This window comes from Phyllobates terribilis, unplaced genomic scaffold (assembly GCF_046119375.1).
Source record: "Phyllobates terribilis strain yellow unplaced genomic scaffold, ASM4611937v1 Scaffold_1__5_contigs__length_1240528914, whole genome shotgun sequence".
Lineage (NCBI taxonomy): Eukaryota > Metazoa > Chordata > Amphibia > Anura > Dendrobatidae > Phyllobates > Phyllobates terribilis.
This window is the reverse complement of record NW_027362761.1, coordinates 561,219,515-561,240,279: the sequence shown is the minus strand read 5'-3', so window position 1 is coordinate 561,240,279 and position 20,765 is coordinate 561,219,515. Positions and strand designations below refer to the sequence as shown.

The 20,765-nt window shown below is 39.2% G+C and overlaps 1 protein-coding gene across 7 annotated transcripts in view; it reads right to left on the bottom strand.

Annotated features, from left to right (window-relative positions):
* ZBTB7C (zinc finger and BTB domain containing 7C) overlaps positions 1–20,765 on the bottom strand; it is a 245,004-nt gene that overhangs the window by 16,311 nt on the left and 207,928 nt on the right. Inside the window, exon 1 of one of the 7 annotated variants that reach the window (XM_073680488.1) lies at positions 10,609–10,691. The exons of 5 other annotated variants lie outside the window; for them this stretch is intronic. In XM_073680488.1, the coding sequence (XP_073536589.1) occupies positions 10,609–10,622 (14 nt within the window). In that variant the 5' untranslated portion in view covers positions 10,623–10,691. Of the gene's footprint in view, positions 1–10,339; positions 10,586–10,608; positions 10,692–20,765 lie in introns of those variants that run through there. One more of the 7 variants, XM_073680487.1, reaches the window with a different exon arrangement.

Here is a 20,765-nt window from a genome sequence, read left to right as displayed (position 1 = left end):
GGGTGACTTCAAATCCAGGCCTCCATTGGTTAATAAATTTGATTTCCATTGATGATTTTTGTGTGATTTTGTTGTCAGTACATTCAACTTTGTACAGAACAAAGTATTCAATGAGAATATTTCATTCATTCAGATCTAGGATGTGCTATTTCAGTGTTCCCTTTATTTTTTTGAGCAGCGTATTTAATATATTTATTTATTGTTTAAGTGGGAAAAGGGGAGGGGGTGTTGACTTAAACTTTGTATCTTTTTTTTAATTAAATTATTTTTGAAATAAGAACATTTTAATTCATTTTTACTTTATTTTTTTAGGCCATCTAAGAGACTTGAACCTGTGATTGTTTTTGTATGATATAGTGCAATGTGACAGTATTGGAGTATATAGTAGAAATAACGATGTCTAATGCTGGGCTTCATTGAAGTACAAATATGGTAGTGACAGAGCCCTTCAGCCGGTCCCCAACTACCATGGCAATCCATCGGCGCCACATGATCGCCATGTTTATATGCCATTGACAGCATTCATGTGGTTAAACAGCAGTGATCGGAGCCAACTCTGATCTCTGCTGCAAGAGGCTGACACTTGCCATGTACGATGCAGGCTTAGCCCCCATAAGCCCGCACCTGATGGGTACGGTTTACCATACTTTATTTGTTAATTTATCAGATTTTTCAAGATCTCTGCTGGCTGTCATTGAATGGCCAACCACCACTGGCAGAAAAATATATCCTGGCCTTTTAATGCTCACACAGGTGCACTGCTCAGAGAGCTGTCTTATACCGAACCTGTGTGCCCGTCACATGCCCAGGACAGATGTGTAGCCCATGTATGTACCAAAATGTATACCACTCACACAATACATTCAGGGTTGGACTGGCCCACCAGAGAACTGGAGAATCCTTCGGTGGGCCCTGGTTCTCCTTCAGGAGAGTTCATAGTGCAAACCTTGCAGCTGCTATGGGGCTCTTGAGCAGGGGAGAAAGGTGGGCCCTCAGAATCAAATCCTCTGGTGGGCCCAATGTTCTTCAGTCCGACATTGAATACATTATATCGGATGCCTTCAGGATTGAGGGAATGGCCGCCTGGCCTAACACTGCTATAACCTGCTTTCCTTTCCTATCTGCTGGAGCAGAAACCTCCTCATCCTTGTGTGTTTTTCATCCATGATCGGGGCACCTCTAAGTTGCGCGGTGGAATTTACACGCTGCGCTGGCTTCCTCTTTCTTCATAGAAGATCAATGCGTACAAGGGACCTTGTCCTGGGCCACCTCCCACCCCCACACACCCAGATAGCAACACCACCATGACCAGCGTGTGGGAGCAGGAAGCCTGGGGCCATGGGAAAAGGGACGTGTAAATATTACCCTCCAGCTGCTGGAGGGGGGCTACCTACATCCAAGAGCCAGTCAGGACGCTGACCCCTCTCTGCAGGGACTGTTAACCCTCTTCAGGATCATTTTCCCATCATTTATTACACACAAAAATCCATTTTCCTGTTTCCTTTATGCGGATTGTACAGGATAACGCTTATCCGGCCTCATTCATCAGAACTGTCTTACTGCAAAACTGCCCTTAGCAACTAATCAGAGCCTACCTGTCATTTTGCCATAGCAACTAATCATAGCCTACCTTCATTTTACCTTAGCAACCAGCGCTCAGCTTTCATTTTACCAAAGCAAATAGCGCTCAGCTTTCATTTTACCAAAGCAAACAGCGCTCAGCTTTCATTTTACCAAAGCAAACAGCGCTCAGCTTTCATTTTACCAAAGCAAACAGCGCTCAGCTTTCATTTTACCAAAGCAAACAGCGCTCAGCTTTCATTTTACCAAAGCAAACAGCGCTCAACTTTCATAAAGTTAATGATGTCAAACTACATTTCATCCCTCAAAGTACGAAAAATCTGGCATACGGCTATGTTGACGAGGAAAAAAACAAAAAAACAAATGGATCCTGGAAGAAGAGAAGGAAAAAATGAAAACACAAAAATGAAAACTGTCCCGCCACAACGTTAACCTCTTCAAGAAACCATTCTAGGAAATATGTCTAGATCCTTTGCTCCTTGTTCTTGGGCCGTAATTATACGTCTGTTAGCTGTAAAATAAGTTCAGATTCGGCAGACATGTCAACACGTTACCCGGTAATGTAGACTTTGCAATATGGGCATGGTGATGGACCTAGTATCTAGATGCCTACATATCATGACTCATGTCCACTGGGATTGAGACGTCTTAATATTAATCATATTGTTTTCCATGATATAACAGCCAAAGGCGTAACTTCCATGAATGTGTTAACAGCTATAATGACCATGAACCCAGGGGGCATGGGCCATACAGTGCCAATGAATGACTACGGCATTACCACATCATCATCTGCCCTACTATGCCAAACTAAGGCAGCATTTGGACGTTTAAGGGTAACAACAGTCTAAATATCTGTCACCCTTCTCACCAATAGGGATGGGGTGGTTGAACAAGGATTGAGCCCTTCTGAGTGATGATGTTAAAGTTGCACCATCTGTAGAGAAAGTGAGCCCAGTAGTTGATACCACCCATGAGGAGGTTGAAAAAACTGAGGTTGGGCCCCACTCTCCATACACTACATAAACTACCTATTATGGGGTAGGTCAAGAACTGGTCTGCCCTTACGTTTCAACTTTTGCAGGATAGAAGCTTGTCCATGACCCTTAGGCTATTTTCTCAGCGGCCCATGAAGAAGAGAGTCAGGGCCATACTGAGCTGCAGCCCCCTTTTCAACACTCTTGAGTTTAAAACATGAGGACATATATTATTCCGATTGCACCAAAATTGTTGTTGTAAATACCTAAGCCAAATTAATCATATCATTTAATATACCATTTTTTTTAGTTCCTGTTCCGAAACTTAAAAATTATGAGACAAGTGGGGGGCATGGTTAAACTTTTGGCCTGAAGTACAACATATTTATGATTACATTTCTACATAAAAGTCACTTTTCTAGACAGGTCATAGTTGCCTTTAAAAAAACAAAGGCGTCCTCTTAACCCACACCACTAGGTGGGACATCGCCTATATATGCATTGGGAGAAACCTATAAGTCATTGCTATGGCTCACCTGGTGAGGTCTATTCATTAAGTTGTAGATCAGGGTGAACCCATGGGCTGAAAGTGATGGCACACTGGTCAGAACCTGCCAGATGGCTCAAAGGACAGTGTGGACCAGACCATGGAGTAAGCTGGATGGTAGGCAGGCAAGCACAGCAGTACACCAGAAGACACAGAGCCAGGGGTGTAGGCTGTTACGGGTCCGGGTGGTGGAACCTCTGTGCTTCGGTGCAAGGAGGGACCAGAGGGGCGTGACTAAGTGCCTACTCGGCCTGACCAAGGTCACACGGCGGCTCAGTCGACTCCGTAAACCTGGGAGGGACCGAGCAGGTGGATCAGGTGCCACTCTGGGACCGACCTTGTGTGAGAGCAGGTGACTCCCACGGGTCAGATGGTAGGAACTGACCGGTACAGAGGATGAGCACGGCAGGAAGGATGACGGGTGGTCCGGGTAGATAAGCAGGCTGGTTCAGCGGATAGCCAGACTGGTGCTCCGGGTAGGCAAGCTGGCGGGCACGACAGGTAACAGGCAGGTGCTCCAGGTAGGCAGGCAGGCATGCACTACAGGTAACAGGCAGGTGCTTCCAGGTAAGCAGGCTGGCGGGCACGGCAGATAACTGGCAGACAGACTGGCGGACAGGACTGACAGGCCTACTGGCGGACAGGACTGACAGGCAGAGGGACCTGAGGGCTGAAGCAAGTGTTAGCACACAGAACAACAACCTTGCACAGGCACCTCCATATTGGAGGAGGTGATTTAAATAGGGGAAGTCCTCCGGCCATTGGCCGGGGACTTTTTAATACGGCGCGTGGCCCCTTTAAGAGGGAGGGAGCGCACACGCCCTAAGTACAGTGCCCGGGAAGCTGCGCGCAGTGCGCGCCACAGTAGCTGCTGGACGGGAGCCGGAAGACGCTGGACCAGGGCCGTGGCGGTGAGGGGAACGACGTCTCCACCCGGCAGGAGGCAGAGACGCCGATGCTACATAGGCAAACACAGGAACTGAAAAAGTATAGCCAGTCCAGGAATTGCTGCTGTGTATTGTGAACAAGTGCAGAAGAGAGTACATTATACTTACAGAAGGCAAAGGATTTTTTAAAAACAAATGGATAGCCGTTGGCAGCAAAGATGAAGAGGCAAACATGTAATGTATATAGAGAAGATATACTCTGATGCAGGAGTGTTTGAAGTATGAATAAGTCCAGATAACAGTTTGTTATGCTTACAGCAGATGAAGGGTTAATCAGCAGGTCTGAGCCAAGAAGTAAATGCAGGTTACAGGAACTGCAGGAGTTTGCAGAAATGATAGCAGCAGAGACCTGGATGTTTGCAAATTCCAAATCCCATGGTAACTGAACATAAAGCTCACTCAATACTCAAAACACACGAGTTGCCTAAAAAGGTCTTGGGTAATGATCTCACTGAAGTTCTCCGGGCAAATTGGGAAAGTTTGGTGCCAAGACACATGCATAACAGTCATAGTCATGAGAAACGGGATGGAAGAAGCCATAGCTCACCAGTCTCTTGGACTAGTTAGTCATACAAGACAGATAATTCCCAGCCAACTTTTCAAAGTACGTACACAGGCTGCGGTATTATTGCTTATGTACAGTATGTTTTACTCTGAAATTCTGTGGAGTTTCACAGTAAAACATACCGTACATAAGTATTAATACCGCAGCCTGTGTATGATTCATTCTGTCGGTGGTTCGGGTAGGATGAATCAGCTGACAGATTCCCTTTAAGGTGGGACATTTGATAAATATGGAGTGACAGATTTGAGATTTGTCACAAATTAAGGGTAGCATGATAGCTCAGTGGTTAGCACTACAGCCTTGCAGCACTGGGGTCCTGGGTTCAAATCCCACCAAGGACAACATCTGCAAGGAGTTTGTCTGATCTCCTCGTGTTTGCGTAGGTTTCCTCATGGTTCTCCAGTTTCCTCCCACACTCCAAAGACATACTGATAGGGAATCTACATTGTGAGCTCCAATGGGGACAGTGCTGATATTGTTTGTGAAGCGCCGTGGAATTAATGGCGCTATATAAGTGAGTAAAATAAATAATTAAATGTCACCATTTTTGATAAACGTGGGCTATGTGCTTTCTTGGAAAGTTTATTTTTTCCCCTCAAATGTAAAAAAAAAAATTCTGAATTTTGCCTGTTTGTAAAGACCCTGGGTGCCAAACAACAGGGCTGGCATGACAGTCCCAAAGGAAGGACTGGTCACCCAGCCACCAAATGGCCTTGTTTACAGTTATATACACCCCATTTTCATATCCCTGTTTAACAAGATTATTATTGCACATAACCTGAAACTCTTGGATCCCAAGGAAAACCTCATGTCTACTAGGTGACATATATATATATATATATATACATACATTATACATATATTATACTAATGTTTTCTTGATTGAGAGCCCCCCCAGGTATTAGGACCTGTAGCGTCTCCTTTGACTAATCTGACTTGCCTAGCGATAAGGTGGCGATATTATTTATGGCCTAACTTTGACCTAAGGAAACATGGTCAAAAAGTACATCTGAAAAGTCTCATTTACTAGTGATTTGTGTCAATATAAGGGTTAAAGTTCCTTTTAGCAGCCGAATTGAGGATCATTTTGAGAATAAGAAACATTCCGGAATGGCTGCAAACACTCTGCGGTGCCTGTCATTAAGATCAGTGGCCCTTCCATTGACCCGCTCTTCGATTTTTCATGTTGTATAGGAAGAAGATGTTCACGGGTCGATATTTAATTGAGAAATATACTGTTTATTCAGTATATACAGAACACATTAATTGACGATGTGCGCTGCCTGCAGCCATTGTCCTGGTTAACCTTGATATATCGTAGATCAATACAGCAATAAAAATATAGCCATCTCTCCTGGAATAGTAGAAAAGTGCTCAAAGAAAGTAATTGTTTTGTTAATCTTAGGCCTTGTGAGGCTCTAGGGAGACATTCGTTCTGAGTCGCAGACACATGATACTTCGGCTCATCAGACTCCCACGGCGAAACAGAAAAAAAAAGGAAAAGCAGGAAAATATTTATCCAATTAGTGAATATTATGAATCTTGCAACAGAATGAATACATTGTATCAGGTAGGATGCCCTTAAAGGGAACCGTTCATCAGGTCTACCGGCCGCCACCACTAACTGACCGCTTCTTTAACCAGTTCAAGACTGGATGATTTTCCCCCATTTATGACCAGGTACATTTTCGTTGTTTTCCCGTACACCTTCTCTAAAAGCTCTAGAATTTTTTGGGGGGTCTGGATATTTCAATAACTTTTGTCTCTTTCTTTCATGATAAGTAGGGTCTAATATTCCTTTAATATTGTATTATTTTAATATTATTTAACTGCCTTCAGCTGGATCTTGAGCCATGGCGACTTGATGGATGAATGCTCTGTAGGAAGATCGATCTTGTACAAATCTAGATAGGTCCACCAGGGTCTTCTCCTCCATTATCTTCATAGTATCAATCCATCATGTTGCTGGTCTTCCGCTTCGCCTTGTTCCTTCTATTCTTCCACCATGATGTCCTTCTCCAGTGATTGCTATCTTCATATGATGTGTCCAAAGTAGGCAAGTCCTAGCTTGGTGATCCTTGCTTCTAGTGACATGTCTGGCTTGATTTGTTCCAAGATTAATATGTTTGTTCTTCTTGCCATCCATGGTATTGATAATAGCACCACATGCCACAAAAAAAAGGAGGCAAAAAATGTTTTTCACATTTTTTATGACCACAAAAATACATTTTAAATGGTGTTCCCTTTTCCATAACAACTATTTTTATATATTAGACATGTTTTTTTCATGGGGGATAGGGCTTAAAAATAGTAAATCGGACTGGCAGTGGCTTAACTTTTCTTGTCTGCTCCCTATACAGTCCAAAAAGATCTTTGGGAAGCATGTCAACATTAAAATACATTTTTATTGTTGCTGATTTCCCCTGTAACTGGGACTAACACATTACTCTCGGTTACAGAGCAAATTATTATTTATTTATTATTCTTCGTTTTTATAGCGCCATCATATTCCACAGCGCTTTACAGATATCATTGCTGTCCCCATCGGGGCTCACAATCTACATTCCCTATCAGTATGTCTTTGGAGTGTGGGAGAAAACCGGAGAACCCGGAGGAAACCCACGTAAACACGGGGAGAACATACAAACTCCTTGCAGATGTTTTCCTTGGTTGAATTTGAATCCAGGACCCCAGCGCTGCAAAAAAAAAAAACAGTTCTAACCACTGAGCCACCCTGCTGCCCATAACAAATTCATTCTCTTGCCTGCACAGCAGAGCTGCTCTGGGTCTTATAAGCGCCTCCCTACACCCAGCAATCATATGCTCACTGGAACCGGAGGGGGAAACGCTATCAGGGCTTCCTCCTCTTTATATACAGCAGTTATTCAGCAACTTTGTATACAGGAGTCAGGAAGGCGAGGACGGTAATAAACCATCTCTGCTTCTCTATGGAGAGTCCGGCTGTCTCTGACTGCTCCCTGATCTTGTAGCTTTAGAATCTCGTGTAGCTGCTTACCCTGCAATGATGTTCTAAAATGTTATTGTGGAGTGATATGCGGACCAACCTGACATTGTAAATCGTTGGGCGGTCCGGAAGTAGTTGAAAAAGAAGTTTAATCCGCACAAGTGGCCGTTTGCCAATTGCATAGAAGTCAAACTGGCCACTGACTGCTGCAGACAATCACATGTGGGACCAACTAGAAGAGGATGCACAAAGACCATTGGGGATCTAGTTAGCGAGGGTGATGCATACACAGTGCTATATGGTAATTATACTTCATAAGGCTGAATTCAGATGTCTGGATGCCCCGTTCCGAATACGCACCGCGAAGCAATGACTGGCCATGGATCTCATGATCCAATCGTGTCAGACTCATAGGCATATATGAGACCGGTCCATGCAGACCGCAATTTATGGGACTTCTGATTTTGGCCTTAGTTTTATAATTAAGTTGCTATTTTAAGAATATTTTAATATATCTTAAAGTTTAATGCATGGAATCAATAGAGGGGGATTCTTTGTTCAGGAGTCTGGTTGGTTGGTTAGAGTGTAGAACGGTTACAAAGTGTCTCTCTCACAATGGAGGACCTGTCCTGCCCTGCATTGCTCAAAAAATGCATTGATGTGAATGGGCACTGTGTAATTCTACATTTCTCCTATGGTGGCGCTGCAGGGAAATTTAACACTAAAGGGAATTTGTCAGTAGGCATTTACTAAACATAATCTGAGAGTGGCATGATGTAGGGGCTGGGAGCCTGATTTCAGTGATGTGTCACTTACTAGGCTGTGTGTTGCTGTTTAAACACAATTATCAGCGGATTATCAATACAGGACTAGGTGTATTGTGCCTCCTAGTCCTCCTGCTCTGTATAACCCCGCCCCCACCACTCATTAACAGCTTTCTGCCTATGTACACTGTACACAGAAAGCGGCCAATCAGAGGTGTGAGTGGTGTTATACACAGCACAGCATTCCAAGCTCTGCTTGATCTGCAGCAGAGAAAACTGTGATTGTATCAAAATGACAGCAGCAGCCCAGTTAGTGGCACATCACTAGAATTAGGGTCTCAGCCCCTACATGATGCTGCTCTCAGATTACATAGCAAACACATGGTGACAGATTCCCTTTAGCTGCCAGGTTTCCTTACAGATTACAACTGATAGTTGGGGCTCTAATCAGGTCAACTTTAACTGCTCAAATAAAACCACCCCTTTAATAGGGCATCAAACTCCCATTTACAATCCCCAGCTATTACTTGAAAATAAAAAAGCTTCTTGCTCTGCAATGCTTACTTTTCCCTATGGTGGCGCTGTAGGGTTATTGAAAACTTACTGCTTGGCACCTCCACATCTTACAACTAATTGGTTGGGTCCCGGCATATTGATGGAGCGCCCTTTTAATAAAAAGAACTTGCTCAAAGCAGACAGCTCTGTTATTGCAGACTTATTATGAACGTGTTACTTTTTTTTTACATTGTATCAATGTGTTATAAACAGAAAATGAAATAAATCGACATTTTTTTTTTAATTCCTATACTTTTATGTTTTTCCAGTTTTCCATATTCTTGAAGCAACCCCCATGTAATAATTGTGGTGGGGAGGTGTTTATTGCTGTCTGTTCTGTCTTCACTAGAGGGCAAAGCAAGTACAACGGTAAAGATATTAAATGCCGAAACACTGCCAAGAAGAAGAAGAGTAGGAGGAGGAGGAGGAGGCGGCAGCAGCGGTGAAACTGAGACAGGCAGAGGCAAGAGGAACTTGAGGGCATCAATTAACCCATCCAATGCCATAATAAAACAAGTTTACTACTTGTATAGGACAATAGAAAGGAATCTCCTTCGGATATACAAGTCTCAGCATCAGTAATGAAAAAGGATGACAAATTCAGGGACAAAATCTAGACTAATTTAGGAGTTTCCTAATTATTGGCTGGAAGTTAATATCACAAATTCACCAGGTGCTTTTGGCCCAACATATAGGAAAATGAACACAACTCCTAGACTTCTTATATATTTATACAGTAAAATAATAAAAGGATAAGATTATGTTAAATTGCCCCCATATGTTTTGTCCAAAAGTCCCCACTATAGGTATGGACAAGTCTAGATTTAAAAAGAAAAAAAAAACATCGTCAATGTATCGGCGAAAAAAAGAGATCATGTAAAAACTAGGATACTAAAGCCATCAGAAAGAGCTTTAGGAATTTGGAACCCAGTTAGCCGTATTATTATGGGTCAGCATTCCAAAAAATCAAAAAAATTGTTTTCTTCCCTTTATAATCAGACAGGCAGTCCAGAAATGTACCAAAAATGTACATTATTTTACTAAAATGACTAAAATGCAAAAAAAATAAAAAGTTACTCCTAGACAAAAAGTATCAAGTATGTTCAAATGTATGGGATGTTTTGGCAGACCTGCTGCTAACCCTTAGAAATGAACTTAGCAATTTGCAGAAAACCACTCCAAAATGCATTATTCTTCCTTACTGCAGATGTAGCAGAGCTGAGTTTGTCATTTGGCACATTATGTTGTCTAGAAGACTCTACTCAGTATTATCTCAGAGTTATCACAACACACAGCCAATACCACCCCAAAAAGCTTTTAGATCAATTGAGATCTGCCACATCTTTACCCATCTCACCTCCTTTTCCTCGCTATACCCCCAGCGTTGTTTCCATGATTTGCTATATGATTTCTTAATATGCAAGTAAACATACGATACCTTGGTGTGTCTGTGGTACTGGAGTTATGACCCCATTTGAGCAGATTGTTGCTATTTGCAATCATTGGGTTCAGGCCTCTGCAGTCAGAGCTACAAACAGTAATCCAAAGCAAGGAACTGATGAGACACCCAGTCCCCTAGGGTTAGACCGTGCTCCAGACAAGCCTGAGATTTTGGCTTCTACTCTGGTCACACCACCTACTAAACAACTCTTCTAGTCCCCCCCACCCAACAACATCAGCACGTCACATCAGAAGGTAAAGACCAACCCTTGTGTCTTCATTCAGAACTTGGAATCTGGGCCAAGAGTGTGATTGTAAACCTGCCTAATAGCCACACCCGAGCCAATAATCAGAGGGCCCAGCCCCAGCTTTCCCTGCTAATATCTCTGCCACAAAAACAGTTCTGGTTCTGTGCTATGCCCACTTTTGCTTAACCCTTACCTGGTCACAGGAGCAATACAGATGTGGACTATACCTTATAACAAATCAAGCCACAGAGAACTAATATCATAGTAGTTATATTCTAGTATATAGGAGCAGCATTATAGTAGTTATAGTCTTGTACATAGGGAGCAGCATTATAGTAGTTATATTCTTGTACATAGGAGCAATATTATAGTAGTTATATTCTTGTACATAAGGGGCAGTATTATAGTAGTTATATTCTTGTACATAGGGGGCAGTATTATAGTAGTTATATTCTTGTATATAGGAGCAGTATTATAGTAGTTATATTCTTGTACATAGGGGGCAGTATTATAGTAGTTATATTCTTGTACATAGGGGGCAGTATTATAGTAGTTATATTCTTGTACATAGGGGGCAGTATTATAGTAGTTATATTCTTGCACATAGGAGCAGTATTACAGTAGTTATATTCTTGTACATAGGGGGCAGTATTATAGTAGTTATATTCTTGTACATAGGGGGCAGTATTATAGTAGTTATATTCTTGTACATAGGGGCAGTATTATAGTAGTTATATTCTTGTATATAGGAGCAGTATTATAGTAGTTATATTCTTGTACATAGGTGCAGTATTATAGTAGTTATATTCTTGTACATAGGTGCAGTATTATAGTAGTTATATTCTTGTACATAGGGGCAGTATTCTAGTAGTTATATTCTTGCACATAGGAGCAGTATTATAGTAGTTATATTCTTGTACGTAGGGGCAGTATTATAGTAGTTATATTCTTGTACATAGGGGGCAGTATTATAGTTGTTATATTCTTGTACATAGGAGCAGTATTATAGTAGTTATATTCTTGTACATAGGGGGCAGTATTATAGTAGTTATATTCCTGTACATAGGAGCAGTATTATAGTAGTTATATTCTTGTACATAGGTGGCAGTATTATAGTAGTTATATTCTTGTACATAGGAGGCAGTATTATAGTAGTTATATTCTTTTACATAGGGAGCAGCATTATAGTAGTTATATTCTTGTACATGGGGCAGTATTATAGTAGTTATATTCTTGTATAAAGGAGCAGTATTATAATAGTTATTTTCTTGTATATAGGAGCAGTATTATAGTAGTTATATTCTTGTACATAGGAGCAGTATTATAGTAGTTATATTCTTGTACATAGGAGCAGTATTATAGTAGTTATATTCTTGTATAAAGGAGCAGTATTATAGTAGTTATTTTCTTGTATATAGGAGTAGTATTAGAGTAGTTATATTCTTGTACATAGGGGCAGTATTATAGTAGTTATATTCTTGTATATAGGAGCAGTATTATAGTAGTTATATTCTTGTACATAGGGGACAGTATTATGGTAGTTATATTCTGGTACATAGGGACAGTGTTATAGTAGTTATATTCTTGTACGTAGGTGGCAGCATTATAGTAGTTATATTCTTGTACATAGGGGGCAGTATTATAGTAGTTATATTCTTGTACATAGGAGCAGTATTATAGTAGTTATATTCTTGTACATAGGTGGCAGTATTATAGTAGTTATATTCTTGTACATAGGAGGCAGTATTATAGTAGTTATATTCTTTTACATAGGGAGCAGCATTATAGTAGTTATATTCTTGTACACAGGGGGCAGTATTATAGTAGTTATATTCATGTATAAAGGAGCAGTATTATAATAGTTATTTTCTTGCATATAGGAGCAGTATTATAGTAGTTATATTCTTGTACATAGGAGCAGTATTATAGTAGTTATATTCTTGTACATAGGAGCAGTATTATAGTAGTTATATTCTTGTATAAAGGAGCAGTATTATGGTAGTTATTTTCTTGTATATAGGAGTAGTATTAGAGTAGTTATATTCTTGTACATAGGGGCAGTATTATAGTAGTTATATTCTTGTATATAGGAGCAGTATTATAGTAGTTATATTCTTGTACATAGGGGACAGTATTATGGTAGTTATATTCTGGTACATAGGGACAGTGTTATAGTAGTTATATTCTTGTATAAAGGAGCAGTATTATAGTTGTTATTTTCTCGTATATAGGAGCAGTATTATAGTAGTTATATTCTTGTACATAGGGGGCAGTATTATAGTAGCTATATTCTTGTACATAGGAGGCAGTATTATAGTAGTTATATTCTTTTACATAGGGCGCAGCATTATAGTAGTTATATTCTTGTACACAGGGGGCAGTATTATAGTAGTTATATTCTTGTACATAGGGGGCAGTATTATAGTAGTTATATTCTTTTACATAGGGGGCAGTAGTATAGTAGTTATATTCTTGTACATAGGGGCAGTATTATAGTAGTTATATTCTTGTACATAGGGGCAGTATTATAGTAGTTATATTCTTGTACATAGGAGGCTGTATTATAGTAGTTATATTCTTTTACATAGGGGCAGTATTATAGTAGTTATATTCTTTTACATAGGGGCAGTATTATAGTAGTTATATTCTTTTACATAGGGGGGCAGTAATATAGTAGTTATATTCTTGTACATAGGAGCAGTATTATAGCGGTTATATTCTTGTACATAGGGGGCAGTATTATAGTAGTTATATTCTTGTACATAGGAGCAGTATTATAGTAGTTATATTCTTGTACATAGGGGGCAGTATTATAGTAGTTATATTCTTGTACATAGGAGGCAGTATTATAGTAGTTATATTCTTTTACATAGGGAGCAGCATTATAGTAGTTATATTCTTGTACATAGGAGGCTGTATTATAGTAGTTATATTCTTTTACATAGGGGCAGTATTATAGTAGTTATATTCATGTAAATAGGAGCAGTATTATAGTAGTTATATTCTTTTACATAGGGGGCAGTAATATAGTAGTTATATTCTTGTACATAGGAGCAGTATTATAGCGGTTATATTCTTGTACATAGGGGGCAGTATTATAGTAGTTATATTCTTGTACATAGGAGCAGTATTATAGTAGTTATATTCTTGTACATAGGGGGCAGTATTATAGTAGTTATATTCTTGTACATAGGAGGCAGTATTATAGTAGTTATATTCTTTTACATAGGGAGCAGCATTATAGTAGTTATATTCTTGTACACAGGGGGCAGTATTATAGTAGTTATATTCTTGTACATAGGGGGCAGTATTATAGTAGTTATATTCTTTTACATAGGGGGCAGTAGTATAGTAGTTATATTCTTGTACATAGGGGGCAGTATTATAGTAGTTATATTCTTGTACATAGGGGCAGTATTATAGTAGTTATATTCATGTAAATAGGAGCAGTATTATAGTAGTTATATTCTTTTACATAGGGGGGCAGTAATATAGTAGTTATATTCTTGTACATAGGAGCAGTATTATAGCGGTTATATTCTTGTACATAGGGGGCAGTATTATAGTAGTTATATTCTTGTACATAGGGGCAATATTATAGTAGTTATATTCTTGTACATAGGGGCAGTATTATAGTAGTTATATTCATGTAAATAGGAGCAGTATTATAGTAGTTATATTCTTTTACATAGGGGGGCAGTAATATAGTAGTTATATTCTTGTACATAGGAGCAGTATTATAGCGGTTATATTCTTGTACATAGGGGGCAGTATTATAGTAGTTATATTCTTGTACATAGGAGCAGTATTATAGTAGTTATATTCTTGTACATAGGGGCAGTATTATAGTAGTTATATTCTTGTACATAGGAGGCAGTAGTATAGTAGTTATATTCTTTTACATAGGGAGCAGCATTATAGTAGTTATATTCTTGGACACAGGGGGCAGTATTATAGTAGTTATATTCTTTTACATAGGGGGCAGTAGTATAGTAGTTATATTCTTGTACATAGGGGGCAGTATTATAGTAGTTATATTCTTTTACATAGGGGGCAGTAGTATAGTAGTTATATTCTTGTACATAGGGGCAGTATTATAGTAGTTATATTCTTGTACATAGGGGCAGTATTATAGTAGTTATATTCTTGTACATAGGAGGCAGTATTATAGTAGTTATATTCTTGTACATAGGGGCAGTATTATAGTAGTTATATTCTTGTACATAGGGGGCAGTAGTATAGTAGTTATATTCTTGTACATAGGGGCAGTATTATAGTAGTTATATTCTTTTACATAGGGGCAGTATTATAGTAGTCATATTCTTTTACATAGGGGGCAGTAGTATAGTAGTTATATTCTTGTACATAGGGGCAGTATTATAGTAGTTATATTCTTGTACATAGGGGGCAGTATTATAGTAGTTATATTCTTTTACATAGGGGCAGTATTATAGTAGTTATATTCATGTAAATAGGAGCAGTATTATAGTAGTTATATTCTTGTACATAGGGGCAGTATTATAGTAGTTATATTCTTTTACATAGGAGGCAGTATTATAGTAGTTATATTCTTGTACATAGGGGCAGTATTATAGTAGTTATATTCTTGTACATAGGGGCAGTATTATAGTAGTTATATTCATGTAAATAGGAGCAGTATTATAGTAGTTATATTCTTGTACATAGGGGCAGTATTATAGTAGTTATATTCTTTTACATAGGAGGCAGTATTATAGTAGTTATATTCTTGTACATAGGGGCAGTATTATAGTAGTTATATTCTTGTACATAGGGGGCAGTATTATAGTAGTTATATTCTTTTACATAGGGGCAGTATTATAGTAGTTATATTTATGTAAATAGGAGCAGTATTATAGTAGTTATATTCTTTTACATAGGGGGGCAGTTATATAGTAGTCATATTCTACTCCTACTGCATGATACATTCTATTACAGAAGTGGTTGGAATGAATACAATTGTAAAATAATCCAATTGTATGAAACCTTTAGGTTTGACTATTAGCTCTGTATAGAAATACTGTCATTTACTGACAACAAGCAGAGAAGTTGAAAATGGTGAGAAATACAAATTCAGGGTTTATTTAAAAGCTGTAAAACTTTTCATTATACAATGATCAGAGCTTATGTATATAAAATCTCATAAAAAAATACAAGTGAAAATTATCTCCTGCAAATAATGTAATAATGCGACGATGGCGCCCAGGTGATCAGCAGGGAGTGATAGGCTTGACTACAGGTCAGAGGATGACGTAACGTATTCTAGTCTGATAATAACAGGATCGCAGTGTAATTTTCTTTCATTAGCGCCACAGCTAAGAGCACATAAGAGTCAGATGTCAGTGACAGGTTACATATTTAGCAGCGTATCCATTAGCACATTAGACTTGTATGATAGCCGAAAATCCAGGACATGCAATGGCGCGCCGCACGCTGTGGTGCTAAATAGTTACATAAACCAGACGTTTATATCTACATGTGGATTTTACACTTGGATCTTCTTGATTTTACCCTCTCTATTAATATGACCCGTGAATTACTAACCAAGAAAATGATTGCATTTCATAATTAATTCATCATTCATGATTAATCATCCACCGAAAATAAAAGGTTGATAATTTAGTTTATTTTACACTTTTTTTTTGTACATAGATGTTTCTTAAAAATGCATGCATGGTATCTGATGAATTACCTTTTTTTTAGGATTAACAGTGTTTTATCTGATCTTGCAACTTAAGCCCATTGATGTGAATGTGGCTGCAATACCACATGCAACCTGTGGACAAGTGTGGCAGTGTTTTTGGACAAAAAAAAGAAAACAGCCATGTTTTTCTAATCTTGGTCAACCCTGTTAATGTAAATCCCAAAGTACCCCAAATTTTTCAGAAAAGGGCGAGGTTGGTGATCTACAACCTGTGGTTGTCAAACTGGAGCAAAACCACAACTCCCAGAATAGCCACAAAGCCTCCAGCTGTCAGGACGTGATGGGGGTAGTAGTAGTTTTGTAACAGCAGGAGAGCCATTAATTGGGCCAGGAGGTGACTAGTTAGTAAGGTCAGGATGCTGTATTGGTAACATTGTGTCTCTTGATGGAGTGCACAGCTGATATATTGGGGCTGATTGCTCCAGAAATCTAGTTTCCCTTCTAGTAAAGTATCCCCTAATACTTTTTTTTCTGTCCTCTTTGTTTTTGGGGTTTTGCTCGACAATGTGTACAATGTCTTCAGTTAATTCATCATTTGCAACTTTTTGAAATGTTGCAAATTTTTTGGGCAAAGTTATTGCTCAGAGCAAAAATTTCCTTCTTTTGAGCAGCTGAAGCATGTAACATTTTAAAGCTTATTGGGCCAAATAAAGCTAATCCTAACAACAGAGGAACATGTCCTTAGCTTATAGGGAACCTGTCAACAACCAAGAAAATAGTATTTATCTGCAGCCACAGAGCTCATCTGCAGGTTCACAACATTTTAAACATATTTTTAAGTCTAAGGGTTCGTGCACAAGAGCGATGACTTTATCTTCCGGGAGAATCAGATCGACTATGGAGAAGATGGAGAAGTTAATTTCTCCATCTTCTCCATTGTCTGAGTCTATGGATGTCGGACTGCACACAGATAATTTCTCCATCTTCTCCATTGTCTGAGTCCACGGATGTCGGACTGCACTCACATGACATCCGAGTGCAGTCCACTGTTTCACAAGCACCCATAGACCTGAATGGGTGCGCGTGGTCCGATTTGCAGAGCCACTCGCAACATGTTGTGATTGTTTGTGATTGTGCAAATCTGCACTGCCCCGTAGTATAACAGTGGTCTGAGAGCTATCAAACAAAACATCCTTCAAATGTGTATGAGACTTCCTGACAAACTGAGGATCAGGTGTGTAAGGACACCTTAAAGAGAAGCTATCATCAGAGAAGTAATTGTTGTTTAAATTAAGATTTTGTATAACATGTAGATATTTTTTTTATTTTGACTATATATTTTTACATATCACGATCTTTATTAAAAAACAAAATTAGTCATTTTGCAATTTTTACACTGGCCACTGGGGCTTTATTAGACTCGTACTACCTGCTTTTTTCAGGAAGAGTTTTCAGCTGGGTCATTATCATCAGAGGCAGGATTACAATGACCAATAACACCTCTATACACAGCTGATAACACGGGATCTACCAATCACAAGATGTGATTTTCATTGATTCTACACACTTCACAATGACACCTTTGCACACGCTCATTAGATGCTTCAAAACAAAACATAGGGTCAGAGTCTGTTCATTGCTGCTAATATTCATGTGAATTTCCTGAAACAAAAACATGTTAGACTCTAAAAAAGCCAATGCCTAGTGTAAAATTTGCAAGATTTCTATATTTTATTTCTTAACAAAGATTGGGATATGGAAAAAAAATGCCAAAAATTAATCTAACACAAAAACCTGATTTAAACAATAGGCTATTTTCAGATGATAGTTTCCCTTTAAGAGAACACGTAACCAAACCTTACACCTGAAAATCCTCATTTCGTCACCATGTACCATGTATCAGGTTCATTTGCCAGAACCAGTCTGTTCTGTAATGATTATATATAATAAGTGGCAGCAAGAAAAAAAAAACTGGATCACATCCAAAGGGTTAGGGCAAAATTCACTGCCCCTCATTATACACTTACAGCTTCGACTGCTATCAGTGAGGTCATTAATGGTCATCGGAGGAAGGTTCTACAGCTGAATGCACTTGGGCGAATCATCAAGATCCGCTGCTGGCAGCTCCTGCTGTGCAATTTCCGAACGGATGGAAGACAAGTCCAGAGATGCTGCAGACCATGGTAGCACCTTCAGACTGCTCAAAGGTTTATTATTTTTAGTAATTTGGAGGATTAAGATTGGGAGCCTATGTTGAGGATTGGAAGACTGCTATAATTCAGGACCCCTGTTCTATGAAGATTGATATATATAGTCCATTACTCTATTAAGTTTGTATTTTTGGATCCAAGTACATTTCACCATCACCCAACAGTTAATACAGCTGTATTAAGTTGTATTGCATTTTATTAATAATGCCCCCCACACCCAATATTAGGAATTAAAGGGAAGCTATCAGGACAATATTACTACCAAAACTAGTGGTACGGCTGTATAGCAACTAGTATTACAATTAAAATGATACCTCTCTTGCAGTAATCTGATGTGTTAGTGTTGAGAAATACAAGCTTTGATACCACATGCAAATTACACTGGGAGTGCAATGGGGGCGTGTTCATGCACTGGACACCCCCCAATGCATTTCCAGGCTAATATGCATGTGGCTTAAAAGCTTGATATCTCAGCACTGGGACATGGGATTACTACAAGACAGGTATCATTTTAATTGTTTTACTAGGACCTATACAGCCGTACCACTAGATTCTACATCCTGACATGTTCTCTTTAAACATGACGCTGTTACAGACTCCTTTTCAGGTGTATAAATCATCCCGTCTTGCTCAGGATTTTCTTTCTCACTGTGATTCCTTTCTACAGCCCCACAGGGCGACAGACTTTGCAGGGAGGACAATGGGGCCCCAGGTCTCCTCCTTCCCGCACACCCACATTTTGTACATCTTGTCTCAGGGATAATGTGTTATTAAACCACCCACCCTAATAGCAGCGAACGCTTACCCCCGGGCAAGAAGGTGTTTCAGCACCTGCTAATATCTCAGTAGCTAGACACATACAAAACATGAAATCCCAGCTATGTTTATTCAAACCTGGGCGAGATGATTACTACATGCGCCCCTCGCCCTCAGGGAGTGTCAATTACTCAGAACCGGAATCATTCCAGGTACACGATCGCTCCGGCCCCTGATTTACCTGCACTGGTGGTCATGTATGGACTCACAAACCTCATCGTCACCCTAATTACACAGTCTACCCCATCACCTCATTACTGTCATCATCAATGTAACATTGTTATTCTCCATCTCATCATCCTTCTAATATGATTACCCTCATCGCTTTACTACGCCGATAGTTATATAACTATCTCCCATCTACCTATCACCCTTACTATTACACTACCATCGCCCTTATCACACCAAACCAGCGCATCTCGCTCTTATCACTTATATATCAGAGCCCCCACTGCCCTTATTATTACATCATACCCCAATCTCTTTATTATCACCCTCATTATATAGTACACCCCAATCTCTTTATTATCACCCTTATTATATAGTACACCCCAATCTCTTTATTATCACCCTTATTATATAATACCCCTACTCTCCTTATTATCACCCTTATATCATAGCCTACTCCCCTTATTATCACCCTTATATCATACTTCTACTCTCCATATTATCACCCTTGTATCATACCTCTACTCTCCTTATTATCACCCTTATATCATACATCTACTCTCCTTATTATCACCCTTATATTATAGCCTACTCTCCTTATTATCACGCTTATATCATACCTCTACTCTCTTTATTATCACCCTTATATTATAGCCTACTCTCTTTATTATCACCCTTATATTATAGCCTACTCTCCTTATTATCACGCTTATATCATACCTCTACTCTCTTTATTATCACCCTTATATTATAGCCTACTCTCTTTATTATCACCCTTATATTATAGCCTACTCTCCTTATTACCACCCTTATTATATAATACCCCTACTCTCCTTATTATCACTCTTATATCAAAGCCTACTCTCCTTACCCTTATTATTTAAAACTCCTAATCTCCTTATTATCACCCTTATTATATAATACCCCTACGCTCCTTTTTATCACCCCTATTATATACTATCCCAGAAACAGCTGTAACCTTTATTATATTATACCTCTACTCTCAGTATTATCACCCTAATCATATTATACCCCTAAATCTCCTTATTATCACCTTTCTTATATATTACCCCTACTCTTCTTATTATCATCCCTATCATATAATAGACCAGGAGAAGATACACACAGAAAAGGGCCCCTGTACAAGAACAATCTATGGGCCCTTTGCAGTGCAACGCTCTTCATAATGCACAATTATATGCTTTGAAGGTGGTAGTGGCCTGCTGCTGTCTTGGGCCTCCTATGGTATGTCCACACCTGTAATAGCCCTACTCTCCTTATTACCACCCTTATTATATAACACCCCCACTCTCCTTATTA